This window comes from Pongo pygmaeus, chromosome 5, assembly GCF_028885625.2.
Source record: "Pongo pygmaeus isolate AG05252 chromosome 5, NHGRI_mPonPyg2-v2.0_pri, whole genome shotgun sequence".
In the NCBI taxonomy this organism is placed as follows: Eukaryota; Metazoa; Chordata; class Mammalia; order Primates; family Hominidae; genus Pongo; species Pongo pygmaeus.
In genome coordinates this window covers 88,847,433-88,874,756 of record NC_072378.2, presented here as the reverse complement: position 1 = coordinate 88,874,756, position 27,324 = coordinate 88,847,433, and the positions used below count along the sequence as shown (strand labels likewise).

Here is a 27,324-nt window from a genome sequence, read left to right as displayed (position 1 = left end):
GAAACCCTGTCTCTATCAAAAATACAAAAAACTAACGGGGCGTGGTGGCACACACCTGTGGTCCCAGCCACGCTGGAGGCTCAGGTGGGAGGATCGCTTGGGACCGGGAGGTAGAGGCTGCAGTGAGCCAAGATCGCGCCACTGCACCCCAGCCTGGGCGACAGAGCGGTGACACTGTCACACACACACACACACACAAATAAAAAATAAAAAAATCCTATTCACTGGCTTTCCCCCTCCTCACTTAACCCCCGCCCCCCGCAACAGCGACTGGATCTAAAAACAAAGCCCTTCCCAGACCCCGCGGGACCGAGCGCGGGCAGCCGGCTGCGGACAGCTTTGCAGCCGGAGCCCGGCGCCCCCTCCGAGCTCTCGAGGGCCCGGGGGTCCCGGACCTCGCCTACAGCGGGTGGGCCGGGGCCGCTTCCCGCCGCGCCGTTCCTCAGTGAAACCCGCCAGCGCCTGGGGACCCCGGAGGGCCCGGCGGAAGATCGGTTTCCGGGGGCCGGGACGAGAGGACCAGGACGCCGCTCGCTGCTGCACCTCCCCAAGCCGGCTTCGCCGGGCGGGCGGCGTCTGGGTAGTGACCGACCGCCACGAAGCTACTGCCACGTCAGGGCAACTTCACAAATCCAGGACGAGGGCGGGTGACGCAAGCCGGGCGGCCGCGGCAGGGCTGGGCCTGCGGCTACCCGAGGAGGCTGACCTCCAGCCCGGGCGCCCGGTTCAGCAACGCCCCGGCCGGCGCCGGTGCCTGCCAGGCACTCAGGGAGGCGGGAGCGCAGCGGAGGAGGCGGCGCCATCGTGAAGCGAGCGCCTCGCCCGTACTCAGCCTTGCCACCCCGCCCGCAGTCCGGGCTGGACTGGGCGGCATTTGCCGAGGCTCCTCGGCCAGGCCCCGTCCGCCCGAGCCGCGCCGAGACCCGGGCAGCGGCCGCGTGGAGAGGAGGTGGCAGCGGCCCGGGAGGCCGGAGCCAAGCCAGCGACCCACCATGGAGACCCGCTACAACCTGAAGAGTCCGGGTGAGCAGGGCTGGGGCCCCTGGGCGAGGAGGGCGGAGTGACCCTGGACCCCGGGGTGGTCGCCGCCTCGGTCCCCTAGCGTCTGGCGCCGCTCGCGACTCAGCTCCTGGTTTCGCGCTCTACGCGATTCCGCCGCCTGCCGGGGAAGTGCAGGCCGCAGGGCGGGGTGGCCGGGTGGACGCCTGCTGCCAATCCCCCGGCCGGCCAGCGCGCCCCGCAGCACCCAGTCTCTCCCTTTTCTCATCTTCGCCCGGTCCCTTAGAGCTGGGTCAGAAACTCATCCCTGAGAACAGGTGTAAAGGTGATGTCGGTGGGCGATAGTCATCAACCCCCTCGCTGTACCTGCATCCTGAACACCGTCGCTATTCCCTCCCTGTCGCTGCCACCGGACTTCTATTTACTTCTATTTACTGCCGGCTGATTTACTCACATTTGAGGAGTTGGTCGTTTAAATATCCTATTTGCAGCACTTGGGCGATTACAATTACAGACATAAAGGAAATGTTCTGTAACTAAACCGGTTAACTATAGAGCTAACGCAAAACAAAACAACAACAAAAAAAACACCCAGTTGAGCCCTGTTCTTGAGAGCTAACCTTGATTTTTGCCAGACTGGCTAATATGAAATGTATCTGTATTCAGTCGTAGCGATTCCTTTCCTGCATTTAATGATCCTGCTTTATATTTACACAAGCAGTCCCAGCAATCCTAGCCTCTAATTACTTTCTGGTGCATTATAAAGATAAGCAGCTAGCTTTCTCAGCTTAATAAAACAGGCTTGAAATGAATCATTGGATCCTCTAAATGGTATTTTTTCTATCTGTACCTTGATACATTTTGTCAGGGGGAAGAAACTCCACAGTTAACTCTGCATGATAAACTCTAGGATATTAGTGATGATTTCACCAACTTTTGCTGTTGCTTAAAATTTCCTTCCAAAAAAAGCTGTTTCTCAGTAGGAATTAGCAAGACTAGCATCCTTATGGAAAGAGTTGACACTGTGAATTTTGGGTTTTTTGTAAGGTTTCAGAATATGCAAAAACCCTAGAAAAGCCTGAGGATGTTGATTGGAGGGAGCTTTTGTTAGCCTGAGTGCTGTCAGGCTAAGAAATGTCCTTAGGTGACCAAGTGTGTAGAATTGGTCATAATATTTTAGGAGCCACTGACTCCTTAAAAAAATCTGATGAAGACCTGGCACGGTGGCACGCGCCTGTAATCCCAGCACTTTGGGAGGCTTGAGCCCAGGAGGTGGAGAGCAGCCTGGCCAGCATGGTGAAACCCCGTCTCTACTAAAAACACAAAAATCAGCCGGGCATGGTGGTGGTGCACTCCTGTAGTTCCAGCCACTGGGGAGGCTGAGGCAGGAGGATGGCTTGACCTGGGGAGGTGGAGGTTGCAGTGAGCCAAGATCGCGCCACTGCACTCCAGTGTGGGTGACAGAGCGAGACTCCATCTCAAAAAAAAAAAGAATCTCGGGGTGGGGAGGGAGGAAGAAAAGACCAAAGAGAAAGAGGGAAAGAAAAGCTTAATTTTTAAGCTAGATGGTAAAATGATTGAATTATTTACATTGTGGTATGTTTAACTGGAACTGTTTGGGTAAAAATGTATGGTGGCTCCCTGGTCACACGGTTCCTTAGGACAGCAGAGGTGCTTAGTGAAAGGTTCAGAGGATGATGCACATGTGAGTAGTAGTGCAGTTTAGAATGGAGAACTGGTGGAACCCAAGAGACTGTTGTCAGAAAACATCGCTCAATTTCGATAGGTTAGACTTAATACTATGATGATAAGCTTTTAAAATTCTCCAGAATTTTGTATATTTCCAAAGTATGTGAACTATTGTCAGCTGGTTGAGCTTTGGTTGACATGCTTCTAGCTGTGTCATAAATTGCTTCCTTTTTCTGGTTTCATTTCCTCAAAGATAGTGTTGCTGCTCTAAAAAAAAAAACACAATGCTTCTTAAAAATCTATTTTTGTTAGTGTGTGAATTATTTGGAGTTCATGCAGAAGTTGAATTAGGTGAGATATGGGACTTACTGAAAATGCTGGGAGGCATCGTGAAAATACTTCCTTCCTTTGCTTTATTCTCAGTCCTGTAGTATTTTTAGAGTAATGCCTGTGTGAAGGGGAGCAACTGAAAACTCCAATTTCCCGTGTATGGCAGGGTGCACACACACACACGTAAAACACCAACCTATCAGACAAACAAAAAACAACCACACAATGTGAGGGATATAATCTTTTACTCTTTATCTGATGTGGGATTGTCTTTCATGTATGAGTGGAAAGATTAAGTGAAGACAATGCAGATAGCTGGTTAAGGGCCAGTGTACTAGCATGTGGATATAGTAAATTTTTTCATTTCATAGGTGGGGAAACTTTTTGCTTTATGGTTTTTTTTTTGGAATGGACTTGTGATTATGGATAGAGCTGTTGTGTAGGATCACCTCACAGTAGTTGTCTGTGGTAGTTGTCAGTAGTTGTCTATGGATCTGTCAGTAGTTGTCTATGAATCAAGCTACTTGTCTATAATCTGTCAGTAGTTGTCTATGGATCAAGCTACTTGACCCGTGTTTGAGTCTGCTCTGGCCAAGGAAGTAGGGTCTTATAGTACAAAGTGAGGAGACGTGTATAAAGCACCTCCTTTGGCAGCTTCTTCATCAGGGAGCCACTGACATGTGTAGCAGGTAGTGGGAGCATAAGAGACTGGTGCAAAAGTACCCACTGCCTCCACCAGAAGTCTAAGAGTTACCTATCCATGCCATTGGTGTCAACTGCACCTTCCCACTAATCCACTCAAGGTTTCATGTCCAACTCAGGCCCTTCTCGTAAGCTATAGATACACAGAACTTATGGTGACTCAACATCTTCATTTCCCGTAGAGCGAAAAAAATCTCTGCAAGTATAAAGACAAAACTCATCAGTTTTCTTCTCCTCCCCTAAACTTGCAGTTTACCCTAATATTTCATATCTCAGGGATAGACAGCACTCAGGCACCTATGGGAGTCATTTTTTATTTCTTGGTCGCTTCCTTGCTCCATCCCTGCCCTGAAACACACAACTCAATACACACACAGGAACACATATATCTAATCAGTCACTGTTGTCCCCAGATCAATTAAAACAAAAACTGATTACCCCTCAAATTGAAAAATTTTCAGTAGCCTTCTGATAGCTGTCAATAAAGTTCAAAGTAAACTGCTTAGCTTGGCCCACAGGGCTGCTCATGATTGACGCTGGCCTTCCTCGCCAGCCTCGCTGGCCACCACTCTTATGCTCTTCTGCATTTTCTTTTTTTTGACACAGGGTCTCCCAGCCTGGAGTGCAGTGGTGCCATCACAGCTCACTACAGCCTCAACCTCCTGGGCTCAAGTGATTTTCCCACCTCTGACTCCTAAGTAGCAGGGACCACAGGTGTGTGCCACCACGCCCAGCTAATTTGTGTATTTTTTATAGAGAAGAGGGTTTCACCATGTTGCCCAGGCTGGTCTCAAATGCCTGAGCTCAAGTGTTCCCTCCACCTTGGCTTCCCAAAGTGGTGAGATTACAGGTGAGCGCCACTGCACCAGGCCTGCATTTTTACCTATCCATTTTGCCTGAATGACTCTCCAGCTAGAGTAGCTTTTCTCACTTACGTGCTTTGGTTCCTGTTGGAACCTCTGCTTAGAATGCCTTCCTTTAAATCCATCTGAAATTCCTATAGTTCTTCAAGCTTTGAGGTTCAGCCTTGTCTAGCTCCCCTAGGCAGACTAAAGTAGTTCCTATATATACTTGTACATATATACTTGTAATTATTTTCATGTCTTTCTCCACTGACTGTCACGGGAGGCAAGAAGCAGGTCTTGGTCATTCTTTTATCTTCAACACTCAGACATTCTTTAAATGTTTGTTGAACTGATACCTTTGCAGGGTCCTCTTGGGCAGAAACACCACTCTGTAGGCATTTGCTTAAGTACCTTCATTATGGGAGCAGGAAGAGGCAGTTAGGGAGCATGCCTTCCTTAATATACCTGTCTCCTGCATTTCACTCATGCTTTGGGAATTGATAATATCAAGATAATTGCTTTTCAAGAGGAATCCATATATGGGAGGCAGTGGCCTGTAGAAGAAGATCCCTTTATTTTTAGCTGTATACAAACCCCAATGTGAGCCTAGTGAGCTAGCCCCGGTGTGTGAAGAATGCTAATGCCTAGGTCCACAGCACCTAGAGCATGGCTCCAGAGTGCCCATGTGGCCTCTATAAGAAGGAAGAACAAGAGCAGGCATCCAGGTGCCACCCCTTCCTTTCCTGGCACATATTATCTCACCACAGTGAAAGGATTCCATGGAACAACCTTTCCAAGAGATAGGAGAGGAGCTAGAATAAAAGTTTCCTTTCTAGCCATGTAGAAGCAAGAGATGGAGTATCAGGAGGGGCAGACTATACTGTAGCCTGGTTGCCAGGCAGCACTCTGAACCATGACTGTTTCCTAACAGTGGTATTTCTCCTCAGGAGCCAGGGAGCCATACCATAAGGCCAGCGACATCTGCTGAGGCATGGTTTTGAGTTAGGAAGAATCATTGAGAAGGCCTTATATACCAGTCCATTTTCAACCTTAATGACTCAGGGACTGGGCAGGAAGGAGGGGCGAAAAGGAAAGGAGAATTTTGTGGAGAAATTATTGACTCTTATTTGACAGATGTAAACATCAGATCAAGTGACTTGTTCAAGGACTTAGAGCTACAAGATGTCAGAGTCAGAATTTTAATGCAGCTCTAAATCGAGTCCCTGTTTCTTTTCACTGAAGCATTCATAATATATGTTATTTTTGGAAAAAATAGCTTATGGAAACAAGAGACTAATCTCACCTTTTGGCTACATGACCTTAGCTCTTACATGGTATGTGCCTGAATAACTTATGAACTAATCAGCTATTTAGCTGTTGAACCAATGATTGTTCCTTTACAAGATTGGTACAGATACATTCTTATAACAATTCTGACCCTTTATACATCTCTCATAATATCCAGGTACAAGTTTTGAGTGTTTATTTTCTTCTCTCCTGTTGAACTGAACTGAGTAGGGAAGAGGCAGAGAAAATGCGATAAGGGTATAGAATGACATAAAATCTGACTTCAGCTTAATCTTTATTGAGTTCAGCCAGTTGACGAGGAATGAAGGAAAAACAATCTTTTTGGCATCTCCAAACTAATTAACTTCATAACAGCTTCCATAATTGCATTTCTATCTAATAATATTAACTTAAAGGAATGATATGTTTATGTGGCTTTAAAGCAGGGTTTTCCATCTTTGTTCTATGGGTCCCTTCAGGAGTGAAATGGAAGGACAGGGAGTAGATAGTCCGCAGGCCCTTCCACTGGCCTCTGCAACCAAAGTGGCCCTGTGGTTTTTGTTTCACCTGTTGGGGTTCTCATTAAGCTTTCTTTGAATGAAGGATTTTGCTTTATTAAATAAGTTTAATTGTTTTATTAAGTAAGTTTAAAAACCATTGCCTTTAATCGGATTCTTAGAGCTATGTTGAGAGAAGATAGTAAAATTTAATTCAACTAATATTTGAGTACTTACCATGTGCTAAGCCCTGAGGAGACTGTACTGCTACAGCTACAGTCATTACTATTGCTTAGCAGGAAAAATGGATATTAAACAAGTAATTACAAGTGAGATGAACTTCGTAAGAGGAAAAATATAGTGTTATGATGGCATAGAGCAAGGAGACTCAACCTGGTCTCTAGGGCAGTGGTTTCTAAACCTAACCAGAGTAATTCAGAGAGCATTCCTAGTCTCTACCCCTCCCTAGGATGCCTCAGAGATTTTGATCTGCCCAGATTGGAATCTCCAAGCACTGTAGGGGGTGAGGGGCAGGGGGCAACAAGGGAAGGTGTCATAGAGACATTCCTGAGAAGTTACTTAAAGGTCTAGGGTAGCCAGACTAGACAGTGAGGTGGAGGATGGGGCCGGAGCAGCCTGGGCCCTGAGGAAAGCTGTATAGAAAGGCCAAGAGTGGAGGGGAGGTAAAGTGTGTTCAAGGAATTGACCAAAGCCCAGTCTTTAGACTTGGAGGGAGAGGGTGTCTCAGTATGTACATATTTCTAATATAGCATTTATCATGCTGTTTTGTATTGACTGCACCTCCCAGCCGTAAGTCTTTAGTGACCAAAGCCATATTTTGTTTACGCATGAAGCTGTAGCATCTAGTACTTAGTAGGAGCTCAATAAATAGTTGATGATCCAGTGAACAAAGTCTCTGCATATAGGGGCTTAGTTCAGAGTAAGAAATGGAAAAGAATATTAATAATTATGAAATAGGATAGTAACAACTTTTTTTAGGCCAGGCATGCTGATTCACACCTGTAATCTCAGCACTTTGGAAAGCTGAGGTAGGAGGATTGCCTGAGACCAGCCTGGGCAAGACAGTGGGACCCCAGCTCTACAAGAATTTAACAATTAGCCAGGCATGGTGCTGCATGCATGTGGTCTCAGCTATTGGGGAGGCCAAGGTGGGAGGACTGCATGAGCTTGGGAGGTTGAGGCTTCAGTGAGTGAGCTGTGTTCGTACCACTGCCCTCCGGCCTGGAGGGCTTTTTTTTTTTTTTAGACGTGGTTTCGCTCTTGTTGCCCAGGCTGGAGTACAACAGCACGATCTCGGCTTCCTGCAGCCTCTACCTCCTGGGTTTAAGCGATTCTCCTGCCTCAGCCTCCCTAGTAGCTGGGATTACAGGCACGTGCCATCGCACCAGGCTAATTTTGTATTTTTAGTAGAGATGGGGTTTCACCATGCTGGTCAGGCTGGTTTCAAACTCCTGACCTCAGGTGATCCACCTGCCTCGGCCTCCCAAGGTGCTGGGATTACAGGCATAAGCCACCGCGCCTGGCTTTTTTTTTTTTTTTTTTTTTTTTTTTTTTTTTAATTGAGATAGTCTCTCTCTGAAGCCCAGGCTGGAGTGCAATGGCACGATCTCAGCTCACTGCAACCTCCACCTCCTGGGTTCAAGCGATTCTCCTGCCTCAGCCTCCTGAGTAGCTGGGATTACAGGCGTCCGCCCCCATGCCTGGCTAAGTTTTGTATTTATAGTAGAGACAGGGTTTCACCATGTTGGCCAGGCTAGTCTCGAACTCTTGACCTCAGGTGATCCACTCGCCTTGGCCTTCCAAAGTGCTAGGATTACAGGCATGAACCACCACGCCCGGCCTCAAATGCAATTTTATGCAAAAGTCTTGATACATACCAAATCATTGTGGTTGTATACATGTAGGGGTTGCTTCTCAGTTAATCTCTTTCCCCATAACATTCCAACCTGTGCCTCTACACATTTTACTTTTATTATTACCTCTTCCTATTCATATCTACCTGGGGAGTTTCTACTGTTATTTCTTTCACATGTCAGTACCTGACTCCTTTTCTCTTCCATTTGCTCTAAAGTTAGATGCCCAGCCTGTCCTCCCAGCATCTGGTGCATACCTCTCTTTTGAACTACATCAGTGGTTGCAAACACAGTTTTGAGAAGCCTGTCCACTGCAGTATCCTGACATGTTTTAGCACCAAAAGCTTGAAATGAGAGGGGTTGGGATCCAGAGCGCATATCAAAGGATTGAATTTTGAGAGCCAATAGAAGACAGAGGGTGCAGATACAGATAGGATTGTAGTTGTGATAGGCATCTGAGCAGCTCCTGCTAGCAGTCATTCATCAGGGAGATAAAAAGCTGGGTGCCATTAACTGAAAGAGAGGAGAAATTAGACTAGGTGGGAAATAATCTTGGAGTGCTAGGTGGAAAGAGTAGGCTGGAAGGCTTACTAGAGAAACGTGGGGACATTAGGTGGCATTGTATCCCAGTAGAGGTTGTTGGTAATGACTTGTAATGGCATTACTGCACCATCCTCTCTGACTTTTTTTCCTCCTTTCAGTGATGCTCAGCTGTTTGGGTATAGACAGCAAATAAGATGGTTGGGTTGGGTCAGGCACAGTTGGATTTTATTAAGGGAGCGTACAAGAGGGACTCCTAAGAGCCAAGGGTGTGGATAAAGAGGAAAATGAATATAAGTATAGGAGGGGTGAAGAAAGTTGTGGGGTCAGTGGACTGGAGGTTTTAGTGAAGCTGAAGGATCATTTCAAGAAGGAATTTCATCAGGGCTTTGGAGAATCAGTGAATTCAGGGGACAGTACATTAATTTAATGCAAGATAGTGGATGGAAAGTCCCAAGAGTTGGAGGATATAGAGGTGTTTCCTGTTCACCGAGCATGAGATCCAGAGGATACATTTTTTGTTAATAAAGACATTTTAACAGGCAGAGCCAAGCTGCCTGTGTTGGAATCCCATCTCTGTCATTTACTAGCTGTGTGACTATATAATCTCTCCATGTCTCGGCTTCTTCATCTGGAAAATGGGGATAAAAATAATACCTATCTAGTAATGTTGTATTAAGGGTTAAATGAGTTATTAATGTCTGTAAAAGCACTTCAATAAATACCACCGTATAGGAAGTATATATGTACTTATTAAATAAAAATAGTGTCTTCACTATATATTTAATATATAACTCTTTTAAAGTGTTAATGCCTAGCAACTGTTTCCTTCCTCTCCCCCTCTATTTATTCCCATAATCTTATAATTAAACCTTTGCCATATGCTCATTTGCACTAGTTCTCTACACATTTTTCATTAGGCTTGTAAGTCTGTGCTAATCATTCAGAAAAGTATATTTTAAATATCTCTATTTTATGAATTTTATTTTAGCTGTTAAACGTTTAATGAAAGAAGCGGCAGAATTGAAAGATCCAACAGATCATTACCATGCGCAGCCTTTAGAGGTTAGTTTCTATCTCCATGTTCTTCATATGGATTTTAATATTTAAAACAAATTCTTTAAAATTGCTTTTCATTGCTTTGAGTCATTACAGATGTGTGTGATGTAGTTTGACATTTTATTCACCATATTTCATGAATATTTCATTAGCCATTCCAAATCACTTTAGAAGAAACGGATTTTGTGGTCTTTATAAAATGGGTCTCAGATGCTAAGTTGAGGTTAGATCTTTTTTTTTTTTTTTTTTTTTTTTGAGGCGGAATCTCACTCTGTTGCCCAGGCTGGAGTACAGTGATGTGATCTCGGCTCACTGCAACCTCTGCCTCCCAGGTTCAAGCAATTCTCCTGCCTCAGCCTCCTGAATAGCTGGGATTACAGGCCCGCACCACCATGCCCGGCTAATTTTTGTATTTTTAGTAGAGACGGGGTTTCACCATGTTGGTCAGGCTGGTCTCGAACTTCTGACCTCGTGATCCACCCGCCTTGGCCTCCCAAAGTGCTGGGATTACAGGCGTGAGCCACTGCACCCGGCTGAGTTTAGATCTTGAGTCTGAGGGAGGGAAGGTGGAAAGAACCCCAGATACTTTACAGTTTGGAAGCCTCTTGATGGGTCTCCGTAGCTACTCAAGGCTTTTTGTACAAACATCTCTGCCTCTCTCAGTCTTCTCATTTGTAAAAGGAGGGTATTTAAATATACTCAGGCAGGTTTTCATGGTAACAGTGGGAATAAAAATATCATAACTTAAGTGGAAGTATTTTGTAAACTGAAAAGTACATGGTAACTGTAAGATGACATTAAATATATTAACATTACCATTTTATAAATAAGCTCTTAGGCATCTATAAGGGATAATTTTTAAAGATTTGTTAAAATAACCCAAACATAGTAATTTTTTGATTATATAATTATCGTAATTTGCTATTCTTTCAAGGATTAATTTCCAATTTAAACCTGTAAGTTACTTATGAATATATAACAACACTCAGAAATTTTTAATGTGTTTATTTTAAAAGATTTTAGCTCAATGGAACATGAAAGCTAGATTAAATAGCTTTTACTTATAAATTTAATTTATCACTTATAGTCTCTAGACATCTCATGCATTAGAAACTATACTAGCAATAATATAAAGCATTTAATTTTTCTTGCTTGGTAATATTTCTAACATTCAGATAAAATGATCAAACTTTTCAATGTTATTAATTCCTTGTGGATTATTGTTTTTGTTCAGGATAACCTTTTTGAATGGCACTTCACGGTTAGGGGGCCCCCAGACTCCGATTTTGATGGAGGAGTTTATCACGGGCGGATAGTACTGCCACCAGAGTATCCCATGAAACCACCAAGCATTATTCTCCTAACGGTAAGAATTTTGGATTTTTAGAATGCTTGTGGCTTAACTCTTCCTGGTAGCTGCAAAATATAGTAAGCAAATCATTTTCATTAAGAAATAATAGAACAGTATAATTTTGCTTTTGGGGTCCAGGCCCTGGGACTACAATTTTTTTCCTCCAAAATAATTCCTAGGAAGCTGATGCATCTGAGAAGTAAAAATGATACAACTGAATGCATAAATGTCATATCATGGTTGTTAGGATTCAATGAATTAATATATGCCAAGTGCTGGGCATACACATCTGGCACTTCGTAAGTACTCACTAAAGGGTAGCTATTGTACCTTGTAATCATATTGTCTCCTTCAACTTCCCACCTTTCTTACACTCTCTTCCTCAGTTTTCTCATCTTTACAATGAGAATAATGATACCTACCTCATTGAGTTTATGTGGGATGAAAAATATCAGTATCTTATTGCATAGCTCTTAGAATAGAGCCTGACACAGAGTACTCAATAAGTGTTAGCATTATTATTACTGTTTATATCTCAGATTTTCTCTTTCTCTCCAAATTTACATATCTTTTCTTCATGTGAAGGCAAACTTTTTTTTTTTTAGAGACACAGTCTTGCTCTGTTGCCCACGCTGGAGCGCAGTGGCACGATCATAGCTCACTGTAGCCTCAAACTCCTGGGCTCAAGCTATCCTCCCACTTCAGCCTCCTGAGTAGCTGGGACTATAGGCACATGCCATTGCGCCCAGCTAATTAAAAAGTTTTTTGGTAGAGGCATGGTCTCATTGGTCTTGAACTACTGGCCTCAGGCAGTCCTCCCGTCTCAGCCTCCCAAAGTGCTAGGATGACAGGAGTCACCATCATACCCGGCCAAGGAAAACGATTGATCTAATTCCTCTTTAATTGTTAAACTTTTCTTCTCTCATTTCTTTTAACTATGTTTAATTATCCCCTAACCTTGAAAAAAGCAAAAACAAACACAAAAACCTTTCTCTGTATCTGTTATCACTTTAAGCTGTGCCTGTTTTTCTCTTTGGTAACTTCCAAGGCATCCTTTCCCTAGTTTAGCCTGCTGCAGTCCACCTTCCACACATAGTGCCCTGTTGAAACATGAAACTACACCAGTCTCAGAGACCAGTTTGAGAAATCTCACTGCTTCTCCTCAGTCTTCATCCTGTTCTATCTCAGTTAAACATCTTACCCACACGGAGTAGCAAATGGTGAAACAACAGGTATTCATCAATAAATACCAAATTAATGCTGAAACAACAGGTATTCATCAATAAATACCAAATTAATGCTGCTTTTACCTCTATTTTGTATAACGGAGAGAGCATTTGTTTAAGAGCCAATAGGCCTAGATTCTGACTGGTGCTCTTTCCATTACACTATGGGTGGGTTACACAATGTCTTTAAAATTGTTTGCTCATCAGTCAAAATGAATGTTGTGTTTGGTAATTGTAATCACACCATAAAGTACCTGACATATAGAAGCTGCTTAACAAGTATTAGCTGATATAGAGAACTGCTAATGCTGGCAGTAGAGTTGGAGCAAGGTCCTGGAGACACTCCACTGTGTCAGGAGTCACTTTATTTAGTTGCTAGATCATGGGGAGAGCTAAGTGGTCTTCGGGGAGGGAGGGGCTGGTGCATGGGGAGACTGGTGGTGGTGGAGGGCAGTAGTTAGCAGCAGCTCTTTACCAACAAATATAGGTATATTTCAATAGTTAGCCAATGGTATGGTCATACTAACCACACTGGCTGAGAATCAGCCCTGATTTTCTTTTTTTTTTTTTTTACTTTTAGTACTTAAAGCATGTGTTTTTATTTTTATTTTTATTTTTATTTATGAAGTATTTATTGATCATTCTTGGGTGTTTCTCGGAGAGGGGGATATGGGAGGGTCATAGGATAATAGTGGAGAGAAGGTCAGGAGATAAACACATGAACAAAGGTGAACAAAGGTCTCTGGTTTTCCTAGGCAGAGGTCCCTGCGGCCTTCTGCAGTGTTTGTGCCCCTGGGTACTTGAGATTAGGGAGTGGTGATGACTCTTAAAGAGCATGCTGCCTTCAAGCATCTGTTTAACAAAGCACATCTTGCACCGCCCTTAATCCATTTAACCCTGAGTTGACACAGCACATGTTTCAGAGAGCAGGGGGCTGGGGGCAAGGCCATAGATAAACAGCATCCCAAGGCAGAAGAATTTCTCCTAGTCAGAACAGAATGGAGTCTCCTATGCCCACCTCTTTCTACACAGACACAGCAACAATCTGATCTCTCCTTCCTTTCCCCACACTTTCCCCCCTTCTCTTCAACAAAACCGCCATCGTCCTCATGGCCCGCTCCCGATGGTCGCTGTCTCTTTGGAGCTGTTGGGTACACCTCCCAGACAGGGCGGCCGGCCGGGCAGAGGCACTCCTCACTTCCCAGACGGGGCCGCCGGGCAGAGGCACTCCTCACTTCCCAGACGGGGCGGCCGTCAGTCCTGATTTTCAACATTACACTCTTTCTGGTTCACTTCTCTTGAAAAGTCTTCTCCAACTTTCATTCAATAAGTATTTATTTATCCTTTCATTCATCACTGCTCTGAAAATCACACCTCTCTCAAAGCCTTTCTCCCCATGTCTTTCCTCACTAACATCTAGTTAGGTGATACTGAGTCCTTAGGTTGCGTCCTGGCCTCTTGCATGTCTTCTCTTTTAGATTCTTTTTTTTTTTTTTTTTAACTTGAGATAGGGTCTCACCCTGTCACCCAGGCTGGAGTGCAATAGCATGATCACAGCTCACTGCAGCCTTGATGTCCCACACTCAAATGATCCTCCCACGTCAGCTTCCTGAGTAGCTGAGACTATAGTCACGCATACCACGCTTGTCTAAATTTTTTTTATTTTTATTTTTTGTAGAGACAGGGTTTCGCTTTGTTGCCCAGGCTGGTCTCAAGCTCCTGGCCTCAAGTGACCTTCCTACCTTAGCCTCCCAAGTGCTGGGATTACAGGCATGAGTCACCATGCCTGGCCTCTTTTAGATTCTTAACTGAGCCTAGCTCCATACTAGGCACATTAGTAAATCCGCTCCCCTCCCATCCCCCATCCCCTCCCCCTCCCCTCCCCCTCCCCTGTCCTTCCGCCCTCCCCACCCATCTTCCCTCCCCTTCCCTTCCCCCTCCCCCCTTCCACCTCCCCTTTTCCCCCTTCCCCTTTTCCCCCTCCCCCTTTTCCCCCTCCCCTCCCCCCATTTCCCCCTCCCCTCCCCTCCTTCCCCCCTCCCCCCTCCCCCCTCTTCCCTCCTCCCCCTCCCCCCTCTTCCCTCCTCCCCCTCCCCCTCCTTTCCCCCTCCCCTCTCCCCCTCCTTCCCCCTCCCCTCTCCCCCTCCTTCCCCCTCCCCCCTCCTTCCCCCTCCCCCCCTCTTCCCCCCTCCCCACCCATCTTCCCTCCTCTTCCCTTCCCCCTCCGCCTTCCCCCTCCCCTCCCCCCATTTCCCCGTCCCCTCCCCCCTCTTCCCCCCTCCCCTCCCCACTCCCCTCTCCTCCCCTTCTCTCCTCTTTTTTTTTCTTTTCTTAGGGACAGGGTCTCACACTGTCACCCAGGCTGGCATGCAGCAATGCAGTCATAGTTCACTGTGGCCTTGAACTCCTGGGCTCAAGTAATCTTCCTGTCTTAGCCTCCCAAGTAGGTAGGACTAGAGGCACATGCCACCACTCCTGGCTAATTTTCTTTCTTTTTTTTTTTTTGCTTTTTTTGGTGACAGTGTCTCACTAAGCTGCTCAAGCTGGTCTTGAACTCCTGGCCTCAAGTGATCCTCCTGCCTCAGCCTCCCAGAGTGCTAGCATTACAGGCATGAGCCACTTCGCTGGCCAGTAAAACTTTACGTGTTAATTATTTAGATTTCAGTTGTGCAACTCAGTTTCAAAAGGTGCTGTAAAACACCTTTTAAAAACAGCTTTTATTATTCAGCATCCAACAAGTATTTTTGGAGTCTATAAAGACAAAAAATCTGTGTCCCATGAGAGGTTACATTTAAAAAAAAAATCTTTTTGGCTGGGTGCAGTGGCTCACGCCTGTAATCCCAGCACTCTGGGAGGCCAAGGTGGGTGGATCACAAGGTCAGGATATCGAGACCATCCTCGCTAACACGGTGAAACCCCGTCTCTACTAAAAATACAAAAAATTAGCCAGGCGTGGTGGCGGGCGCCTGTAGTTCCAAGCTACTTGGGAGGCTGAGGCAGGAGAATGGCGTGAACCTGGGAGGCGGAGCTTGCAGTGAGCTGATATCGTGCCACTGCACTCCAGCCTGGGTGACAGAGTGAGACTCCATCTCAAAAAAAAAGAAACAAAAAACTTTTTAAGATAATCTCTAAAATTATTATATATAAATAGTATATTTTTACAGAAAGTATAAACATTAAACACATGTATTTAATTTTCTAAATGCATTGTTTATTCCTCAGGCTAATGGACGATTTGAAGTGGGCAAGAAAATCTGTTTGAGCATCTCAGGACATCATCCTGAAACTTGGCAGCCTTCGTGGAGTAGTAAGTGTTAATTTATAGGGAATATAAATCTCTTATAACTTCAGTCAATTCATAGTTATGAAGTATAATACTCTCTTTTTTCTTTTTCCAGAATAAACCCAGTTGCTTTTACAAAGCAATTGAGATTGATATTTACTTTTTTATTTCAGTAAGGACAGCATTATTAGCCATCATTGGGTTTATGCCAACAAAAGGAGAGGGAGCCATAGGTTCTCTAGATTACACTCCTGAGGAAAGAAGAGCACTTGCCAAAAAGTAAGTTTTGCATTTCATTCTTGTTGAGGTCTGAATAGTATTCAGGGTAATGGCTATTAGGAGGTAGGGCCTGCCTCTTACTATGTGACTTATTTTCTGAGTGACTGTAGCTACAGGATCTTATCTCAGCTTTGCTCTTTTAGAAATTCAGTTGTAATAATTTTCTTGGAGTGACCAGAATCTAAGTAATTTATTTAATGCCATCTAGTCTTAAAAAGTAGTTGATACTATTTCACTATTTTTTAAAAATTCAGTGGGAGATATGTTCTCCTGGAAAACAATACCAGTCATTTGTTTCCACTCATATGGCATTATAGATGGAAAAGAACCAGAGCAATTATTTGTAGCTTTCCACAAGATTACAAACCTCTTGAGGGCCAGGAGGGAATCCACTTTATCCATCTTTGCATCTAGCTTATAGCAGGTGCTTAATAAATGATCTGGAATAAAGCAAAAGAGATTTTATCAAGTTGTGATTGCCCAGTGGCAATCACAAACAGAGAAGTGATGCCTTCTCTGTTTTTTTCAGGTGCGGGTGCACTTTTGTCTATATGACCAAGATCAGTCCTTCCATTCAGAGTAGCCCCTCTTTGAGTAGTGCTGATACCTAATTTTTGATGTTGATAATTTTTCTGCTCTGGAGTCTGCTGCCTACCACCCTTCAGACATATTATGTTAATTAAATTATAGCATATTTTGCCCTAGCACACCCCAGAGTAGGCCCTCCACAGATACTTGCTAAATCAGTTAGATTTTAGCATCTGGAAGATTTGGTAGACTTCTTGGTCTTATAAGCAACTTTTCTTTTTAAACCTTATTTCCAAACTCTGGGGATGTACTTTATTTATACAACTCTTCATAGATTACACTATGTACTTTGAATATATAGTATTTGTTTTCATTCGATTTACTATATTGGTTTTTTTGTCTTGATGCTTTTATCCAGTTGATTTCATGTGCAAGGTAAAAAAAAAAAAGAACTGGAGTTCTTGTTCTTCTAGGCTTCTCACTGTATATTCTAGATTCTCAGTCTATAATAGAAACCTTTTAAAAAATGATTTTGGGCCGGGCATGGTGGCTCACACTTGTAATCCCAGCACTTTGGCAGGCCAAGACAGGTGGATTGCTTGAGTTCAGGAGTTCGAGACCAGCCTGGGTAAAATGGCGAAACCACATCTCTACAAAAAAATACAAAAATTAGCTGGGCGTGGTGGCACGTGCCTGTAGTCTCAGCTACTTAGAGACTGAGGTGGAAGGATTGCTTGACCTGGGGAGGTTGAGACTGCAGTGAGCCATGATTGTGCCACTGTACTCAAGCCTGTGGGACAGAGTTGAGACCTTGTCTCAAAAAAAAACAAAGATTTTTGCATTCAACCATGGTAGCGTGCTACCATTATGGATAAACTAATACATTCAAAATAAACACTCTCCTTAAGGTTCATCTGACTCAGTTAAAAGTGAACACATTTTGAAGCAAATAATTTGTATATAACCAATTCTCAAAGGTGTGTGGACAACAGTGCCACTTCTGGTAAAACAAGAGATACTCATCAATAAATACTAAATTAGGCTGGGCACAGTGGCTCATGCTTGTCATCCCAGCACTTTGGGAAGCTGAGGCAGGAGGATCGCTTGAGCCTAGGAGTTCTGTCTCTACAAGAAAAAAAAAAAAAAAAATATTAGCTGGGTGTGGTGGCACACACCTGTGGTCCTAGCTACTTGGGAGGCTGAAGTGGGAAGATCATTGGGGTCTGGGAGGTTGAGGCTGCAGCAAGCCATGAGTGCACCACTGCACTCCAGCCTGGGTGATAGAACGAGGAGACCCTGTCTCAAAAAAACAAACAAACAAACAGAAAAACTAAATTATTGCTACTTTTACATATATTTTGTTTATATGATATTTCATAATTTTAAATAGCATGTTCTTCAAGACCTAAGGTTTTTTAATAGAACTAGAAGTACTATGAAAAACAATTTTTTAGAAAGAAGTTTAACAATGTAACAATATATATTTTATATATGATGCATGTTTACTTTCAGTCATTCATATCCTCAGAGGACTCTTGTAAACTTCAAGGAAGTTTTGACTATATCTGGAATACAAAGGGAAAAATGGAAAAACAAATATATTTTAGAAAATAGTCTAGTTAACAGGCATATCCTGAGTTTCTACTTCATATATAATCAGTAATAAATTAAGTCTTTGGATTTTCTGCAGGTTCTCCCAAGTCTTTCAAGTTATACTGCTATTTGTGAGGGTTTTTTTTTTCCCTAGAAATATCTGTAAATTCTGTGTTTAATTAGTTTCTTTACTGCTTTATATATATATTTCTGCTAACAGATAATTGGATCTTGTTAAAGGACTTTTTTCACAGCCTTAAAATAGGTTTCTTATATATGATCTCAAGGACAGTATAATAGACAATTTTCTCATTGTATAGATGTAAAACTTATTTTTCTTTAGATAGTTTATTGGAAAAAATAGGATCTGAGCCCTGGATTTTTTTAAAGCCAGCCTAACATTTACTTGTCTCAGGACTATAATCATTACATTAATTTTCTAATTCATAGCATGTAGATAAATGTGATGTGGAATATTCCAGTGTTCCTTTCTTTTAAGTTTAATGATTGAGCATGTGAGTGTCTCAGTAAGAGGGAATTAAACATTTAACTATTTGATTTATTTTCATTTAAAAAATCGTTTTCTACCAGATCACAAGATTTCTGTTGTGAAGGATGTGGCTGTGCCATGAAGGATGTCCTGTTGCCTTTAGAATCTGGAAGCGATTCAAGCCAAGCTGACCAAGAAGCCAAAGAATTGGCTAGGCAAATAAGCTTTAAGGTACTATAAATTTTTAAATAAATTCTAATCGTGTAACCCTTTTGTTTACTGCTGGATTCTGCATAGAAAGGAAAGCAATGCAGTTCTATTACAATATAACATTTGCCAATGTTTTTCTTTTTTCATATTTTTTTATTTTTAATTTCTGTGGTTACATAGTAGGTGTATATATGTATAGGGTACATGAAATGTTTTAATACTGGCATGGAATGTTTTTCTTATTACAGAATTCCTAACTACATTCATGAAAGCTTTAAAGAATAGTGAGTGAGTGAAACTTGAACTCTGGTATACAATGCCAGGGTTCAAATCCCAGCTCTGTTGCTTATTAGTAGTATGATGTCAGACATATTAATTAACCACTTTGTGCCTTTTTATTATCTATAAATATCTATAGGATATTTTATTATCTATAAATATCATAGGATTGCTGTGAGGATTGAATTAATATATGTAATACGTGTGTTGCATTCAGAACTGTCCCTGGTGCTTAATAAATTCTAGCTATTATTACAAAATATATAGATAAGCAACAAGAAGAAAATGATGGCCGGGCACGGTGGCTCACGCCTGTAATCCCAGCACTTTGGGAGGCCAAGGCAGGCAGATCACCTGAAGTCAGGAGTTCGAGACCAGCCTCAACATGGAGAAACTCCGTCTCTACTAAAAATACAAAATTGGCCAAGCATGGTGGTACATGCTTGTAATCCCAGCTACTCGGGAGGCTGAGGCAGGAGAATTGCTTGAACCTGGGAGGCGGAGGTTGCGGTGAGCCGAGATCGCACTATTGCACTCCAGCCTGGGCAACAAGAGTGAAACTCCGTCTCAAAAAAAAAAGAAAAAGAAAATGACATTCATAATCTCACCCCCAAGAAATAGCTACTGTTAATCTTTTGGCATCCCTCCTGTATATTCCTTTTTTCTGTATATGTTTTACCCAAACATAGGATTATATAGTATTTTAATACTTTGAGTATTAAATATTTAATTATTGAAGGTATTAGCTGGGCCCAGTGGCTCACGCCTGTAATCCCAGCACTTTGGGAGGCTGAGGCAGGCAGATCACGAGGTCAGGAGATTGAGACCATCCAGGCTAACACAGTGAAACCCCGTCTCTACTAAAAATACAAAAAATTAGCTGGGCATGGTGGTGTGTGCCTGTAATCCCAGCTACTTGGGAGGCTGAGTCAGGAGAATCGCTTGAACCTGGAATGCGGAGGTTGCAGGGAGCCAAGATCGTGCCTCTGCACTCCAGCCTGGGTGACAGAGTGAGACTCCATCTCAAAAAAATATAAATAAATAAATACATACATACATACAGACGTAAAGTATTAAGTATTTAATCCTTCTGGAATTTAATTAGCTTCACAAACAGAAATGTCAACCTGCATTAAGCAGCATGCTCTCTTCCTCCTCCCTCTCCACTTCTCTACGGACTGTCTGTCTTTCCAGGTCCAGTTCCCTTCTCTTTTATTGTAGTGCCTGGAGGAGGAGTTGCTCAGAACATGTTTACTTTCTTCCTTCTGAGGATTCCTATTACACTTAAAATTGCTTCTGAAAAATCTCAGGACCAAATGTGTTTTGTACATGAGAATTTTTCAGACTTAAGAAAAGATCTTACATATACCATTTATTAACTAACCTGCCGTGCGATCTGGGGCAGCACCTCATAATCAAATCCATTAGGATTTCTTCAGCAAATCTGGGAATATTACATTAATGTGGGATTAATGTTTACACTAATGTGGGATAAAGACTATTCATAGCTTCACATCAGCTCATATCAGGCTTTGCCTAAAAATTACCAAAAAAAACCTTGAGTTTTGAGAGCTTTTTAGCATTGTGGATTGTGAACCATGGGTGTTAGTTTTGTCCCTCATCAAGTAACGGGTTCTTGAGAACAGGTGTTGTTTATGCTTCTTCCTCTGATACCTAGTACGATGTTGGACACAAGAGTGCTCAGTGCCTAACTGCCTGATAATAGATATTCAACTAGCAATTAAAATAAATCCAACAGAGGGGATTTAGCAGGTTGTAGATTGTATATGTTTCCTGTTGTAACACTGCTCTTGGGTCTATCTTGTTTATAGGCAGAAGTCAATTCATCTGGAAAGACTATCTCTGAGTCAGACTTAAACCACTCTTTTTCACTAACTGATTTACAAGATGATATACCTACAGCATTCCAGGGTGCTACGGCCAGTACATCGGTATGGCTCTTATCTTTTAATATATATGTATGTCTCTATCATTATCACTGTTTGCAATAGGAGGAGAAGATCCTGGATCCAATATCTGAAAAATTTGGTTCTCTTAACAGCTGGATTCTAACTCATCAGTCCCGCTAATGAATTATATTATGTTGAGCAAGTTGTTCATGCTTTCTGGCCTCAGTTTTCTTTTTTGTTAAATGGGGCTGGATTAAATAATTTTTGTCTTGTGCCTCCAGAATTCTGTGATTCTCTGAAAAGTTAATTTTAATATAGTGTTAGACTGAATAAAACAAAATATCCATATGTTAGCCACTTTCTAAATAGACACTATTTTTGGCAGGATTGTTCCGCTGCATTAAGGTACTGACTTAATAAAGTCATAGAGCCAAAAATTTACTTAGACTTGCTCTGTCCAACACAGTAGCCACCAGCCACATACAGATGTCTACGTTTAAATTTAATCAAAATCAAGTAGAATTTAAAATTCAGTTCCTCAGTCACACTAACCACATTTCAAGTGCTCCATAGCCACATGTGGCTAATGGGTACCATATTGGACAGTGTAGAGGTAAACATTACTATCATCACAAAATTCTGTTGGACAATGCTACCTCGTATATAGTTGTGTCCAGTAAATAATTGTTGAATAAAAGAAGGAATGCTATGAGTGTTGTTAGTGGTGCCCTGACCTGTTGTCTAAGAAATTGGTTGGCCTAGGTGATCAGAGAGAGTGATGTAAAAAATATGACTGGATTGGTGCCAAAAAATTAGGATTATGGGAAAAAAATGATTTTCCTTCCTGTATATAAAAGATGAACTGTCTTTTGAAGTCTTTTTGGTAACGTATTGTTTGGTTAAGTAGTCACATCTTTTTTGTTGTTGTTTCTCCAGTTTATTGAAGACTTTAAAGGGTGAGGGAAAATTGAAATAGAAGTTGGGCAAATATGGATTTGCCCTTTACCCAGCAATAACGTACATAAAGTGGGACTGAATAGTCTTGAGTGAGTCTCTCCTATTCAGAGAGTAAGCTGGGCAGAGAAAAGTTGGTTGAAGAAGAACAGGGTGGTAGTCTAGGGGGACTGAAGATGGAGGTCCAAGAAAAAAGTGTGTAGGGATGAGTTTAAATCATTTTTATGTGATCCCAGTGTAATTTTATGAATTGCAGGGGAAAATAATGAATTAATTTTAAAGTCAGTATGTTTTAGTTCAAGATATTGAAAAAGCTTTCTAATTACTTTTTATTTCATAGTTTTTTTTCTAATAGAAGCATTCTATTACAAAAAGGAAGGTGGTAATCTTTTTTCACCTTTTAGGACAGCCTCCTAATGTTTGTGATGTATTTAAATCTTTTGTGTATTTTCAGTCTATGTTAAGTCCTCTTGTTACATATTCCAGTTATACTTATTCCAGTTGTAATTTACTTTGTAATTATTTATTGTCTATCTATCTTCCCAGAATGTAAGTTCTGTGAGGGTCAGGGGTCTCTTTCAGCTTCTCCACTGTATCCCCAGTGCCTGGCTTAGTGCCTTCTATATAGTAGAGTGCCAATGTTTATTTGCTGATTGAATGAATGAATCTTAGGACTGGTACTTTTAAAAAATGCTAGGAATACAATTAAATAAATCAAGAAGTTTAAGTCAATTAGAGTGTACAAATAATGATGTTATTATAGTAGTATTTCTTGTTTTGATTTAGTACATAAAACTTAGAATTCTTATTCATAGATACAGGTCATTAATTGAGACTATTTTTGGTTAAAATACCAACAAGCAATAAATTGTCTAAAATTGCAAGTTTTTAATTATATTTACATATGAACTATCTCAGAGTATGATTATATAATTTGACCACTATGAAAGTAACTGAAACCTGGTTTGGCTAAGGGTGGTTATTTTACATTAGTGTAATATAAATTAATTGAGATGTTATACATCAAATCCCAGATAAGCTATGATTTTTTTGCTGTTGTTAGCCTTGAGGAGAGGCAAGACATTGCCACAACTCTAAATACAGCAGATAACATCAGGCCATCTGTTGCTTTTTAATGCAGATATTTTAGCATCAAAAAGCAATGGGAAATGTAGAAATGGGAAAAACACTGAAGGCAGTTTTGTTCTTGCAGTCTGTCAGATTTTCTCCTGTTCTGAATAAGCCATTTCATTTCATATTAAAAAGCAAAACTCCCTCACACATGCTGGTTATTCTAGAAAAATTTATATATATATCACTAGGGACTTAACTAAGAATGTGATTTTTTATTTTTTTAAGGGAGAGTCTCACTCTGTTGCTCAGGTTGGAGTGCAGACATGTGATCATAGCTCACTGAAGCCTCAACCTCCTGAGCTCAAGTGATCCTCTTGCCTTAACCTCCCAAGTAGCTAGGACCACAGGTGGGCATGACCACACCTGGCTAAGTTTTAAAATTTTTCTGTAGCAATAGTGTCTCACTATGTTGGCCAGACTGGTCTCAGATGCCTGGGCTCAAGCAGTCCTCCTGCCTCAACCTCCCAAAGTGCTGTATGATTGTTTTAAATAGGAAAAAATTTAGAATTTTATATCAAGGCACTTGATTTTTAGTCAGTGATATACCATCCAAAAGGCATCTGAGGCTGGGCACATTGGTTCATGCCTATAATCCCAGCACTTTGGGAGGCCAAGGCAGGAGGATCGCTTGATCCCAGGAGTTCAAGACCAGCCTGGGCAATGTAACAAGATCCCATCTCTAAAAAAATAATGATTAAGAAAATAGAGACAAAAGGCATCTGAAACATAAGAACCTAATTAAAACATTATATGTATATACATATTTTCATTAAGTGTATGTGTTAAAATATCATCTAGAGTCAATGTTTTAAGGGATTGTTTTTCTAAATATATTAATAAAACTATTAAAAGGCCAAAAAGCTGTCCTAAGTTATGACTTTTTTTGAACCTAAATTTAGATGCCCCTCAAGGGATATATTATTAGCAACAATCATTCTTGGTAGTGTTGCCCTTAGTCATATGTTGTCCTCTGAGATTGTGTATTCTTGAATAGATAACAAGTATATTTACAAATCTTCTTTGCCAGTTTCAAACAAAGTTTCTTAAAATTTCCTAGTATGGAGTCCAGAATTCCTCAGCAGCATCCTTTCATCAACCTACCCAACCTGTAGCTAAGAATACCTCCATGAGCCCTCGACAGCGCCGGGCCCAGCAGCAGAGTCAGAGAAGGTTGTCTGCTTCACCAGATGTAATCCAGGGCCACCAGCCAAGAGAAAACCACACTGATCATGGTGGATCAGCTGTACTGATTGTCATCCTGACTTTGGCATTGGCAGCTCTTATATTCCGACGAATATATCTGGCCAATGAATACATATTTGACTTTGAGTTATAATATTGTTTTGTGACTTATGAGCTGTGACTCAACTGCTTCATTAAACATTCTGCATTGGGTATAATCTAAGAATTGTTTACAAAAAGATTATTTTGTATTTACCCTTCATTCCTTTTTTTGATCCTTATAAGTTTAGTATAAATATATCTAGACATTCAGACTATGTCTAGCAGTTACGTCCTGCTTAAAGGGACTGGAAGTCGAAGTTCCTTGTCTCACTATTTGATCTGCTTTGCAGGGAAATAACTTGTTTTTTCTCATGCTTCATCTTTTTATGTAAATTTGTAATACTTTCCTATATTGCCCTTTGAAATTTTTGGATAAAAGATGATGTTTTAAGTTCCAATGAGTATTACTAGTTACTCAATACCACTTATTGAGTACTCTGTTTCTACGTATGTAGAATGTATAGGGATAGAAGAGTTGAAAAGGGAAAGCAAAACTCCTCAAGTAGCTTCCTTAAAATGTCATTCATAGGGGATGTACTGGGATTGCTCATTCTGTGACTTTATTTGTGTCCTAAACATTCTTCAGTGAAAATAATTTTATTTCAGTCAAACATTTATGAGGAAATGAGATCACATCTTTGTCACTGGATGCTACTTGAAGAGGGAGTACTTTGTATGCTACTTGAAGAGGGAGTACTTTGTAACCACTTTGATATGCTGTTATCACCACCCCCTGCCACCTGCTGCCATAATCACACAAATTTAAAAAGAAATAAAACAGTCTTCCATAGATTTTTAAGGAAGAAAGGGCCCAGGCCGGGAGATCGCTTGGTTTTCTTCCAGAAGTTAAATGGGGGAATCTGAAGATTTGAATGTTTGGTCTGCTTTGAAATGTATGTCTTTTGGGATGTATTATATGCCTAGCTTTATAATCAGTATAAATTTTAATTATTCCAGGAATATGCATAATATTGAAATATTTCATGTACTATTTTAATAGAAAACCTCAGGGCCCAAGTAACAGTGATAGAAGTTAGAAAAACCTTTACTTAGAATTGTCCACCTAGTCAGAGCCCAAGGAAGAATTTTCAGTGGAAAAATTAATATATAACTTAGTGCTAGCTAGCTCCACAGACTCTAGTAGATAATATTATCATCATAATGGCTGGTGAGACCATATAATCACAGAAAAACATTGCCTTCAGCATGTTCAGTTCGCAGCACTGAGGGCACTCTTGAGGGTGTTGTTAATGAAGATTTAATTTTTAAATACAGGTGGTTCCAAGCTTTCAAACAGGTTATGCTCCAAAAGTGTTATTTGTAAGTTAATTTTTTTACAAGTCCAACAATGTTGGAAATGGTATTTAGGTTCTATATCGGTCCACGAAAGTTAGCCCATATGTATATCTTGAATAGTATAGGGGAGGGTATTCATAAAGTCCTTATGTGGTTTTAACTAAGTGAAATTATGGACAAGAGAAATAATTGTAAAATCATCTTAAAGGCAAATTTAATTTTTACTCCTGTTTATGGGACGTTCGTTCTATTAACTGTCAGACACAATTTCTGTTTTCATCTGAGAGCCAGTTTTCCTTTATTTCTACATCTAAAATAAGAACATATTGTACACTATTATATAATACAGAATTGTCTTAAACTTTAATAAATTCGCATTTTAAAGGTGTTTACAGATTATTTTTTATATCTGTAGCTGAATTTGTTAAAGTCTAAAAAGCTCAAGGACTTTATGAAGATCTCATTATATGAGGAAAATCATAGGTTACCATTTTATAACTCTATTGCCATAAGAAAATACATTCTAAAATCTTGATTTGAAACATATTAGAAACCTTGATTCAGTGCTCAGTGGTCTCCTAGTAAGAAGTCACTGACGGTAGCATCATATGAGAAGAAAGAAATCCCCACCACCTCAACCTCTGCTGAGATTGTGTGCTAGGAACAGTCTTCCCTCCATTTCCCCTCAGTCAAACTTGAGCCAGCCTCTGGATCGATGTGATCTTGTTGCACGTTTCCATGGGGTGTACCTACTTACACTTTAAGCCAATCCTGCTGCATTCACTGCTAAGTTAAATAAAAAGCCAAGAAGATTTTGCATTGTGCAGATCCTTTGCTATCTGACTTGCATCTCTTCCCTCCCCTGTCAACTAGCCACCTGCTTGTGTTGGGATATTTTTTAGCACCTGAAGCACCATCTGAAAGGGGCACCATTTTCTTCTTCCCTTTCATCTCACATATGCTCCCTAAAAATCCTTAAGTTGTCAATCTGATCCCCAGTGTGAGGTTAATGAGCAAAATTGGTCTTTGGGGCCCTTTTTGTCCAAGCCCCACTGAAAGGCCTCTTCAGAAAACTATTATCTTTAAAGCCCTACTTTAACTCCTTAATTCCAGCATACGGCTAAAACTGGATGTATATTCTGGTAAGTAAAGGCTGAGGACCCCTCTTTAATCCTCAGATCTAGATAACTCATGACATTTTATTTGACCAACATAGCACATGATGAGATATCAAGGTAATTAAAATAGCATGGTTGAAAAAAAAAAAAATACGTAATCTGTTTCACCTGTAACTGTTTAAGCCAATAAACTTTTCAAAATTTATGTAATGTGGGGCTTTTATGTAGCACTTTACGTTTTCATGCTGCTTATTGTTTTATTCTACTGAAATAAATGAATTTCAAGATTCTCAACTTTTTTTAATTTCAAAAATTGTTTATTGTTTTGACTATAGGAATACAAAATTTCCTATTTCGGGAGAATAAGAACTCTTTTTGTCATTTTTGGCTATGAATTAACTTTCTGGTCTCTTGAGACCACCCGTTTTTATAGATCAGAATCAGAAAACAAGTAAACCTCACTCACGCATTTGGACTCATTTGAACAAAAATCTAGGCCAAAATACTGAAAAGCCTATGTGTTTTTTTAATTGGAAGTATATGTAAGGTTAATGCATTTAGTGAACC

At 41.3% G+C, this 27,324-nt stretch overlaps 1 protein-coding gene across 1 annotated transcript; it reads left to right on the top strand.

Moving 5' to 3' along the window:
• The first annotated feature begins 299 nt into the window (after nt 1-299).
• UBE2J1 (ubiquitin conjugating enzyme E2 J1) lies at nt 300-27,070 on the top strand. The gene is made up of 8 exons (XM_054491116.2): nt 300-1,023; nt 9,755-9,828; nt 11,057-11,188; nt 15,622-15,706; nt 15,856-15,961; nt 18,674-18,803; nt 20,894-21,013; nt 24,117-27,070. The coding sequence occupies exons 1-8, from the start codon at nt 993-995 to the stop codon at nt 24,393-24,395; spliced, it is 957 nt and encodes a 318-aa protein (XP_054347091.2). The 5' UTR covers nt 300-992; the 3' UTR covers nt 24,396-27,070.
• Nucleotides 27,071-27,324: the final 254 nt, after the last annotated feature.